Here is an 11,974-nt window from a genome sequence, read left to right as displayed (position 1 = left end):
AAGAGGAAGAGGGAGAGGGAGAGGAAGAGGGAGAGGAAGAGGAAGAGGGAGAGGGAGAGGAAGAGGCATTCCGATCCGCTATTAATGTGTGACTAGATCATGAGGCCCAGGCAGAGCGCTGAACAGCTCAACATCACTTTCTCCACTCGTGTTTTGGACCAGTTTGCAAACGACGTGTACTGAGCTGATCAGTGCACACAGAGGCCCGTGTCATTGTGTTTGGACTGTGAGAGTGGACACTGCGTGCTGATAGGTTGTTGAGAGCACACCCAGGGATACCTAGAAAAACAAAGGACACAAATACACCCTCATTGACATCCAGAGAGGAAGCAGCAGAGCAATGTGCACATGATGTCCCCTGCTGCCAGGCATGCTCCCACTGCTCACACTATTTACTAAACACAAGCATCAGTCAATCTCCACGCCACCAGCTTCAACTGATCCACCTCACGCTGCTGCCACAGCGCTGCCAAGATATTTATTCTATTCCGTCTGCGTCTATCACTGTCAGGTTTCATCTGTGGCCTTCAGAAAGAAGGTGTGTACATGTTGCTGTAGCATTGGTTATTTATTTGGGCCATTCTGGTGAATAAACATGACGTCAGTACTGTCCTGCTCAACGTGTGAGTGGTGTTTCTCTCTAATTTTAGATTGAAGACACATGACTCCCCATGTTAGCCAGAGAGAGAGTGACCTACAGGAAGGAATGTGGGAGCGGAGCGCCTGATTGGGTCATTAGAGGGCAACTGTTCTGAGGCTAGCCAATCAGACGGCTGTTCTGGAGGAGGGAGGAGGGAGATTAAGTATCACAACACAAGCTTGTGTTTGTCCATACAGCAGAAGACTCTACACAGACAATAACACAGACGCTTTCTGTTAGCGTCTGGCCAACAAACGTGTCTCTTGTCTGCAGAGGACAGAAACAGGAGGAAAAGGAGTGAGCTGCAGGTAAATGCCTACACGATCCGTCTGTGTATTATTCTGCTGAGGGCTGTGGCCGTCGCAAGGTGAAGCTGAGGATTTGCCAGGTTCATGCTAAATGTGAGGCTTTGACCTTCACTCTTCACTCGCTTGGAAACGTAGCAAGTGACCGAATCGATGTGACGGCTGGGTCTTGTTCTGCTAGAGGGTGAAGTGTAGAGAGACCTGATTAGCTCTTAAGCTGTTTAGCATGCTAGGAGATCTATGGAAGGGTCCGGTGTGGATGGCATGCTGCTATGGTGCTTTCACATCAGAGACTAATGGAAAGGTTATGCATGAATGGTATGCTACTGTTGTGGTGCTTAGACATTAGAGCAGCATGGGCTATATTTCGCAGCTGTTTCAAAGGTGATATGATTTGTACATAAAGCTGAAAGTATATTTTATGAAGTAATATAAATGTATAATTCTCAACAAAAAAAATATATTCTTGTGTGCAATGCGGACAGTTTAGCATTTCCATTTAAATTGTTTCAGGACCAGTGTGTGGTTTTGCAATGGTGGCTGTTATACAGTGCAATGGTGGCTGTAATATACAGTGCAATGGTGGCTGTATTATACAGTGCAATGGTGGCTGTAATACAGCGGGTTATTACGATTAAGTGTAGTGTAGTCCAGTACCTGACCTGATCAAAGGTGTTAAGCGATTCCAAGTAATTTCTGACTTTTTGTAACATTCAGCAAATATCTCCTCACGTTTCGCTAGCCAAAAGTTGTCAAAAGGGTTTCAGCCTGCCTCTCAAACAATAACAAAACACTGCGGAGTTAAAAGGTCTTCAGTTTGCCTCCAAGAACAATAACAAAACACTGCAGAGTTAATAGGTCTTCAGCCTGCCTCTTAAACAATAACAAAACACTGCAGAGTTAATAGGTCTTCAGCCTGCCTCTTAAACAATAACAAAACACTGCGGAGTTGAAAGGTCTTCAGTTTGCCTCCAAGAACAATAACAAAACACTGCAGAGTTAATAGGTCTTCAGCCTGCCTCTTAAACAATAACAAAACACTGCAGAGTTAATAGGTCTTCGGCCTGCCTCTTAAACAATAACAAAACACTGCAGAGTTTCTCAGGTAATACTGAAGGGGGGGGGGGGGGTGTAAGCGACCTCTGGTATGTTTGGTCTTCGGTTCAAATATCAGAGGCATCATGTTCTACCTGGAAGAGAGGGCTAGGACCTAGTGTATGCCCATGTACAGCTATCTATGGATGCATTATGCTCTGCCTGGAAGAGAGGGCTAGGACATATGCTATCTATGGAGCTATTGACAGGTGAACAAGCCTCATGCCTTTGCCTGCCATGTGTTGTGTGTTTATAAATATATCGTGCAGATAGTAAAACTGAGTTGAGACTGACTGAGCCTTCTGTCCCTGTTAATTAAATAAAACACTGCTGTAGCCACTGAGGTGCATATCTATGGTGTAGGGGTGACCAATGATAGGCTACACCTTCACAGAATTACATTTCATCTTGCAGTTGGTGACAGATTAGAATTATTAAAACTGCTCCTAAAAGTTTGTAAACTTTCTAACTAACCAAGTACATGTATTTTTTTATGAAGAATGTTTACACTCCAATGTCTTATACTCAAATAGACCCTTGGAGTTTATTGATGAGTGGAGGACATAATAGCCCTCTAAGATGTGTTTCACCAATCTGCCCTCAGGGGGTAAAATATTATTGATGTCCAGCCCATCTGCCCATTTATAAAACTACTTAGGTTGATATCTTACTGAGCCAATTTTGAAACAAATTAGACAAAAGCACACAAAATTATTCATGAGACGAATATTGCAACATTCCAAAGTGTTCCCATATTTGTGTTTTGAAGGGAGCCAGTGACACTGATAGACAGCTACAGTAGCCGGTCCAGACCCAGCAGAGGTCCAGTAGCCGATCCAGACCCAGCTACAGTAGCCGATCCAGACCCAGCTGCAGTAGCCGATCCAGCCCCAGCTGAGGTCCTGTGCGGGTGGCCTGCTGCTCCCGTTGCTCAATGGGTCGCTACCTCAGTGCAAACCTTGTGACTTATCTGGGAGAGAAGAGGCTTAGATGTTACTCTAAGATAAGGTACCGTCCGCCTAGAACATTTCCTGATCCAAGTTTGATGTGAAGTTAAACTGTCCATCATTCTGAGACAGATATTTATAAAAAAAATACATCCTAAAACTGTGGCCTGGCTGGCCCATGTTAATATCCCACTTCCCACCCTTCAGCACACTGAGAAGAAGCTGTCTGAGATCTGTGAGGGCGAAGAGGAGCGGGAGCTCAGGGTCCAGTGGTCCGTTTGCAGACGTAGGAAGGAAAGTGACGCCTGATGCCGTCCTGTGCTCTCAGGCTGTGCGACTGTACTCCACCTCCAGCAGGAATGCCTTCAAATCAGAGGCCCCCATCGGCATCAACCAGGAGCAGCATCCCTCCTCTCTCCAGCTGAGTCTGCTGCGTCTTGGAGAGTCCTTTCAGCGCCTGTCCAAACACATCAACTTCTATTTCAGAAGCAGAGACCTGGCCGTAGCACCAAGTCTCGGGAATAGTGGTTTGGTTTACACCTTCCACGAACCTAAACAGCGAAGACAACAGAGGCGGGCCCATAGCCAGAGGACAGGCAAGGACAGGAGCCCTCTGGAGGACGGGAGGAGTACTGCGAGTCATCTGAGGTCTGTGGCGGTTCTCCACACATCAGCACAGCGTCACGAGGAGCAGAGCCCCTCCAGGCTGTCCACCGGGCTGCAGCTGTTCCACATCAGCTCGCTCGCCACCAGGTTTGGGGAGAGCTACAACTACGTGGCCAATCACATCAACTCCGTCTTCACCAGAAGTCCCGCGCGAGATCTTCACGCCCAGACGGCGGAGGACGAGTCGCCATACAGGAGACATGGTAGACGGAGGAAAGCCCTTAAAGTCACCACTGATGTGCGCCAGTCGCCAGTGAACGACGTTGTTTCAGTTAGTGCCCAAACGGTGCATGCCAAGGCTGCTGAGGTGGTTTCAGTTAGTGCCCAAACGGTGCATGCCAAGGCTGCGGAGGTGCCCAGCTCTTGGGAGGAGGGGTACCTTCACTTTGCCCACCACATCAACCGCTACTTTGGAGCCAAGGTTACAGACTCCGGATCCGTTAGCACAACACAAGCGAACAACAGGTCTTACACGGAGCCCAAACAGAGCCCTCCAGCTCCGCAGCCCACAGCGCCAGGCCTCTTCCACCCGAGCAACACCACCACCAGCTTTGGGGCCAACCACGCTCACATGGCCGATCACATAAACCACTATTTCACCGGCCAGTCGGGCTTTGAGGATGACCTGGAGGGTGATTACACGGACCAAACAGTGTTGGCCGTCAGCAGCACTCGGACGCAGAAGCCAGCTTCCTTTCTGCAGTACATTCTGCACTCCACCACCGCTATACCACATATGATAAGTAGCTACTTGGGAGCTGGCTCCGAGAACCAGCAGACTCAGGCCCCCTCCAGAGACGCACCAACGGCAACCAGGTCGCAGAGAGTGGTGAGTCGCCATTTACTTACAGCAGAGGGCGGCAGTGACTACAAATCAATCTAACAACGCACTTAACTCTATATCATTGATTTTAATCACAGATTTTCCAATGCATGCTGGGTTTGGTGATGGCAATAATCCATACTGAACGAATGAAGATGCAAGGAACAGTGAAAAGAAAACATTATTATTACAACTACGACGAGATTAAAGTAGTAGACTATAGCCTAGGCCAGCTGTTAAAACGCATTTTTATGCGCCACAGACCGATAATCGTTATAGGCCTACTGTAGGCCACCCAATACGCAAATGATAAGACCATGAATCGCCCGCTGCATCCTGTGATCAGTCGGCTAATGTGAGATTGAGGCCTCAAAGAAGTTCCACTCGACGACGGTAAGTTATAAGACGCATGCATACACGTTTGCGGATATGTATTGCAAAAGTGTCCAACTAGTTACAGTGTCAAACTGAGAACAATGGATCGGCAGGTTTATGAAAACAATTAGCTATTTATAGATTACAGCAGTCACTTTGTGGGAGACAGAGAATGATCAGTGAAATATGTGCCAATTATGATTTCCCGACTTTAAAAAAATGCCAGTGGACAATACAGACGTCACAATCAACGATAGCAACATAATAACAACTGTGCACATCATGATTCCGCGGCATCCGTGTTAACCGCATGGCCAGCAATGCACGCGTGTGTATTATTAGCCTAATGCCTCGAGCCACTATGGTGTGATGATGGACGAAGCGTTGACATCCGTTTTCACATTTCACTGAACTCTGCTATTTGTGAAATATCTGTAGGTGCTGTGCCAGGATCGAGCAGAGGAGATGACAAGAGTCCTCCTGGGGAACCTGAGGAACGCCACTGCGCCGTCATCCATCATTGCGTGCACTGAGGAGCTGAACAGACACCTTATAGCGCACCCAGCATGCAAGGCAACGATGTGGCAGGTACAGTAGCCTAGGCCTAATTCACCTGCATGCACTATATGGCAGGTACAGTAGGCCTAATTCACCTGCATACACTATGTGGCAGGTACAGTAGGCCTAATTCACCTGCATGTACGGTTTCGTCTTGTGACTTGCAGATGCTGCAATGATATTGTTTGTGTTTGTGTGCTGAAGAAGCTGACTTGTGTTGCAGGAGAAGTTGGTGTTGCAGCTGTTGCGATATAGACGGAACCACACTAGCGATGTAAAGCTTCAGAGAGCCGTCAGGGAAACCATGGCGCTGATTGGCTACCTGGATCCCGTCAGAGGACAGGGGGTGAGGATGCTGTCCATCGATGGAGGCGGCACAAGGTACTGCTGACTTAATTTCATGCGTGTCATAGGCTAACTAATAATCATAATGGTAATAAGAAGAATAATAGATGAATGTGTTTTGATTTAATAAAAACAAAGAAAACATGAATCACAAGCTACTCCATTATGATATATTTGAGTAACTCGTATCAGTCAATCTGATACACTTCTGTTGAGAGTTCTGACTCTTATGTGGGTAGTCCTCACTGGCGAGTTGTTCATTGTCATTTCTAGGGGAGTTGTAATTAACACTTGTCATTTCTAGGGGAGTTGTTCATTAACACTTGTCATTTCTAGGGGAGTTGTTCATTAACACTTGTCATTTCTAGGGGTGTTGTAATTAACACTTGTCATTTCTAGGGGAGTTGTAATTAACACTTTCTAGGGGTGTTGTAATTAACACTTGTCATTTCTAGGGGAGTTGTAATTAACACTTGTCATTTCTAGAGGAGTTGTAATTAACACTTGTCATTTCTAGGGGAGTTGTAATTAACACTTGTCATTTCTAGGGGAGTTGTACATTAACACTCGTCATTTCTAGGGGAGTTGTTCATTAACACTTGTCATTTCTAGGGGAGTTGTAATTAACACTTGTCATTTCTAGAGGAGTTGTAATTAACACTTGTCATTTCTAGGGGAGTTGTAATTAACACTTGTCATTTCTAGGGGAGTTGTTCCGCTTGAAGCGTTGAAGTTGATTGAGGCTCAGACGGGCAAGCGGATCCATCAGCTGTTTGACTACATCTGTGGAGTGAGCACGGGTCAGTGGCACGAGCTATGCTAGCATTAGCATTAGCATCTGTGGAGTGAGCACGGGTCAGTGGCACCAGCTATGCTAGCATTAGCATTAGCATTTGTGGAGTGAGCACGGGTCAGTGGCACGAGCTATGCTAGCATTAGCATTAGCATCTGTGGAGTGAGCACGGGTCAGTGGCACGAGCTATGCTAGCATTAGCATCATCATTAGCATTAGCATTATTAAGACGTTAACACATATTGATACATAAAGACATTAATGCTTATTGATAAATAAAGAGTGGTCGTTAAAGCTGTGGTATTGCAGCCTGGTGTTGCAAAGTTATTTATGGGTTAATAAATGTTATTAATAAAGAGGATAATTAAAGTTGTGATATTGCAGGCTAGAGTTATTTATGGGTTAATAAATGTTATTAATAAATGAAAAAGTAAAGTTCTGTACGGGCTGCAGTTGAGCTGGTGTCCCATGATGCCCTCTGCCTGTGTTCCGCAGGAGCCGTGCTGGCCTTCATGATCGGACTGGGCCGTTTCTCCCTGGACGAGTGTGAGGAGATGTACCGGCGCTTTGGCTCGGACGTGTTCAAACAGAACCCCCTGGTGGGCACCGTGAAGATGGGCTGGACTCACTCCTACTACAGCACCGAGACCTGGGAGTCATTACTCAAGTGAGTCACAACAGCACTAAATAGATATGAGAGCTGGGAGTCATTACTGAAGTGAGTCACAACAGCACTAAATATGAGAGCTGGGAGTCATTACTGAAGTGAGTCACAACAACACTAAATATGAGAGCTGGGAGTCATTACTGAAGTGAGTCACAACAACACTAAATATGAGAGCTGGGAGTCATTACTGAAGTGAGTCACAACAACACTAAATATGAGAGCTGGGAGTCATTACTGAAGTGAGTCACAACAGCACTAAATATGAGAGCTGGGAGTCATTACTGAAGTGAGATGTGTGGCCTAATGGGATGCACTTTACTGTGTTGTGATGTGATGTCATCAGGAGGCTAGTGTGACGGTGCTGTTGTTCCACAGGGAGAAGATGGGGGAGCGAGTTCTCATTAAAACGGCCAGGAGCGAGATCTGTCCCAAAGTAAGTATCTTGTATATTTGTAAGCTAAGCTGTGCCACTTAGTAAACAAACAAACAATCAACTGATATCCACTGCACTGTCAATTCTCCTTATTAAATAAATCTGTCACCGTTTGAACTGGCCATTGAACTGGCCCCAGATGAGATGGACAAATAAAACAGAGTAGTGCCAGCAGGATGCACTAGAGGGCGCTCTACCTCCATGAATTCCTAGTGTATTGTGTTGCTCTGTCTTGCTGTCCTTTCTGTCTCCATGAAGTGAAGTCCGTCAGGGTCTCTCATGTGGGTCCTGTCTGTGTGTCACAGATCAACTCTATTGCCACACATCACAACCATGTCATTGTGTACAGAATGAAGACTACTGTAGCTTAAGCCAAAAAGGGAGAAAAGGAAAGAAAAATAAACAATAAAATAATGTGAAATAAATAGTACATAGTCCAGATGAGTGTTTGTGTTCAGGAGAGAGTGTGTGTGTGTGTGTGTGTGTGTGTGTGTGTGTGTGTGTGTGTGTGTGTGTGTGTGTGTGTGTGTGTGTGTGTGTGTGTGTGTGTGTGTGTGTGTTTTGTGTCATCCATCCCCTGCTCTGATGTCCCACAGGTGTCTGCGGTGAGTGCGGTGGTGAACTGGGGCACCAGCCCGAAGGCCTTCATCTTCAGGAACTACAACCACGCGCCCGGGCGCCTCAGCCGCTACCCCGGGGGCTCCTCCTACAGGCTGTGGGAGGCGGTGCGGGCCTCCTCCGCCGCCCCCGGATACTTCCAGGAGTTCCCCCTGCACAGCGACATCCACCAGGTGAGGAGCAGCTGCAGCACACCTGTCCTGCTGCCGGGGACCAGCACCCCAGTACAGGGTGCAGCCTGAACGCACCCCAGTACAGTGTGCAGCCTGAACGCACCCCAGTACAGTGTGCAGCCTGAACGCACCCCAGTGCAGTGTGCAGCCTGAACGCACCCCAGTGCAGTGTGCAGCCTGAACGCACCCCAGTGCAGTGTGCAGCCTGAACGCACCCCAGTACAGTGTGCAGCCTGAACGCACCCCAGTACAGTGTGCAGCCTGAACGCACCCCAGTACAGTGTGCAGGGATGTTCTTATTGGAGCAGCCTGAACACAGTACAGTGTTGAGGGATGTTAGTGTTGGAGCAGCCTGAACACAGTACAGCAGCCTGAACGCACCCCAGTACAGTGTGCAGGGATGTTAGTGTTGGAGCAGCCTGAACACAGTACAGTGTTGAGGGATGTTAGTGTTGGAGCAGCCTGTGTTGAGGGATGTTATTACTTGAGTCACCTGAACGGTGTGGGTTCAATTCCCCCTCAATTCAATTCACTACAGTTGTGATATTGTATTGTGATAGAATATCGTAATATCAGTACAGTTGTAATATGGTATTGTGATAGAATGTTGTTGTAACTGAAGTGTGTTGTGTGTTGCGTGCAGGACGGCGGTTTGATCCAGAATAATCCTGAAGTGTGTGTGTGTGTGTGTTGTGCAGGACGGCGGGTTGATCCAGAATAATCCTGAAGTGTGTGTGTGTGTGTGTTGTGCAGGACGGCGGGTTGATCCAGAATAATCCTGAAGTGTGTTGTGTGTTGCGTGTAGGACGGCGGTTTGATCCAGAATAATCCGTGTGCTCTGGCGGTACTGAAGTGTGTGTGTGTGTGTGTGTGTGTGTGTTGCGTGCAGGACGGCGGTTTGATCCAGAATAATCCGTGTGCTCTGGCGGTACTGAAGTGTGTGTGTGTGTGTGTGTGTGTGTGTTGCGTGCAGGACGGCGGTTTGATCCAGAATAATCCGTGTGCTCTGGCGGTACTGAAGTGTGTGTGTGTGTGTGTTGTGCAGGACGGCGGTTTGATCCAGAATAATCCGTGTGCTCTGGCGGTGCTGAAGTGTGTGTGTGTGTGTGTGTGTGTGTGTGTGTGTGTGTGTGTGTTGTGTGCAGGACGGCGGGTTGATCCAGAATAATCCGTGTGCTCTGGCGGTACTGAAGTGTGTGTGTGTGTGTGTGTGTGTGTGTGTGTGTGTGTGTGTGTTGTGTGCAGGACGGCGGGTTGATCCAGAATAATCCGTGTGCTCTGGCGGTACTGAAGTGTGTGTGTGTGTGTGTGTGTGTGTGTGTTGTGCAGGACGGCGGATTGATCCAGAATAATCCGTGTGCTCTGGCGGTACTGAAGTGTGTGTGTGTGTGTGTGTGTGTGTGTTGCGTGCAGGACGGCGGATTGATCCAGAATAATCCGTGTGCTCTGGCGGTACTGAAGTGTGTGTGTGTGTGTGTGTGTGTGTGTGTGTGTGTGTGTGTGTGTGTGTGTGTGCAGGATGGCGGATTGATCCAGAATAATCCGTGTGCTCTGGCGGTACTGAAGTGTGTGTGTGTGTGTGTGTGTGTGTGTGTTGTGTGCAGGATGGCGGATTGATCCAGAATAATCCGTGTGCTCTGGCGGTGCATGAGTGCCGTCTGCTGTGGCCCAAGCAGCCCTTCCAGTGCGTGCTGTCGCTAGGCACCGGGCGCCACGACAACACCCAGCGAGGGCCAGCCACCTCCACCAGCCTCCGGGCCAAACTCAACCACCTCATATACAGCGCCACGGATACAGAGGGTCAGTACACACACACACACACACACACACACACACACACACACACACACACACACACTACAAACTCAACCACCTCATATACAGCGCCACGGATACAGAGGGTCAGTACACACACACACACACACACACACACACACACACACACACACACACACACACTACAAACTCAACCACCTCATATACAGCGCCACGGATACAGAGGGTCAGTACACACACACACACACACACACACACACACCACACCACTATGTTGTGTCCATAGGTGTCCATACACTCCTAGATGTTTAATGTGTATGTTGTGTCCACAGGTGTCCATACGCTCCTACTGTAGATGTTTAATGTGTATGTTGTGTCCACAGGTGTCCATACGCTCCTAGATGTTTAATGTGTACGTTGTGTCCACAGGTGTCTATACACTCCTAGATGTTTAATGTGTATGTTGTGTCCACAGGTGTCCATACACTCCTAGATGTTTAATGTGTACGTTGTGTCCACAGGTGTCTATACACTCCTAGATGTTTAATGTGTATGTTGTGTCCATAGGTGTCCATACACTCCTAGATGTTTAATGTGTATGTTGTGTCCACAGGTGTCCATACACTCCTAGATGTTTAATGTGTATGTTGTGTCCACAGGTGTCCGTACACTCCTAGATGTTTAATGTGTATGTTGTGTCCACAGGTGTCCATACGCTCCTACTGTAGATGTTTAATGTGTATGTTGTGTCCACAGGTGTCCATACGCTCCTAGATGTTTAATGTGTACGTTGTGTCCACAGGTGTCCATACGCTGCTGGCTGACCTGCTCGATGAGGACGTCTACTTCCGGTTCAACCCGATGCTGAAGGCCGAGGTTTCGCTGGACGAGAGCCGTGCGGAGGTGCTGGACCAGCTGAAGTCGGACACGCTGCAGTACCTGGAGCGGAACCGGCTCAAACTGGACCTGCTGTGCATGGTGCTGGGGGCCGAGCGCTCAGCCCTGACCAAGAGCAGAGACTGGGTCAGCCAGAGGGTGTGGGAGCTGCAGCACCGCTGGGTCTGACCACACACACACACCCCCCCCCAACACCGCTGGGTCTGACCACACACACACACACCCCCCCCCAACACCGCTGGGTCTGACCACACACACACACCACACACACACCCCCCCCCCAACATCACCCCCCCCAGAGACTGGGTCAGCCAGAGGGTGTGGGAGCTGCAGCACCGCTGGGTCTGACCACACACACACACACACACACCCCCCAACACCGCTGGGTCTGACCACACACACCCCCCCAACATCACCCCCCCAACACCGCTGGGTCTGACCACCACACCCCCCCAACACCGCTGGGTCTGACCACCACACCCCCCCAACACCGCTGGGTCTGACCACACACACCCCCCCAACATCACCCCCCCAACACCGCTGGGTCTGACCACCACACCCCCCCAACACCGCTGGGTCTGACCACACACACACACACCCCCCCAACACCACCCCCCCAACACCGCTGGGTCTGACCACACACACACACACCCCCCCAACACCGCTGGGTCTGACCCCCCTAGCACAACACCGCCCTCAATTCCCCCAACATCACACCCCCCCCCCCCCCCCCCAACACCGCTGGGTCGTACCTGGACTTATGGGGGGGGCTCCATTGTGCACCCCCTGCTCCACTGCGGTGTGGTGAAAGGTGAAAGGTGAAAGGTCAGATGATCCACTGGAGGACACTTGAGGACTGCAGT

The 11,974-nt window shown here is 49.0% G+C and overlaps 1 protein-coding gene across 1 annotated transcript; it reads left to right on the top strand.

Annotated features, from left to right (window-relative positions):
- The first annotated feature begins 7 nt into the window (after positions 1-7).
- On the top strand, positions 8-11,480 carry LOC134088056 (calcium-independent phospholipase A2-gamma-like). The gene is made up of 11 exons (XM_062541957.1): positions 8-948; positions 2,810-3,048; positions 3,195-4,482; positions 5,290-5,439; positions 5,633-5,790; positions 6,460-6,554; positions 7,043-7,214; positions 7,590-7,647; positions 8,244-8,438; positions 10,043-10,238; positions 11,017-11,480. The coding sequence occupies exons 2-11, from the start codon at positions 2,975-2,977 to the stop codon at positions 11,277-11,279; spliced, it is 2,649 nt and encodes an 882-aa protein (XP_062397941.1). The 5' UTR covers positions 8-948; positions 2,810-2,974; the 3' UTR covers positions 11,280-11,480.
- Positions 11,481-11,974: the final 494 nt, after the last annotated feature.

The sequence above is a fragment of the Sardina pilchardus genome, chromosome 7 (assembly GCF_963854185.1).
Source record: "Sardina pilchardus chromosome 7, fSarPil1.1, whole genome shotgun sequence".
NCBI classification, from domain to species: domain Eukaryota; kingdom Metazoa; phylum Chordata; class Actinopteri; order Clupeiformes; family Clupeidae; genus Sardina; species Sardina pilchardus.
The sequence above is the reverse complement of the archived record's forward strand: the minus strand, read 5'-3'. Positions and strand labels throughout refer to the sequence as shown.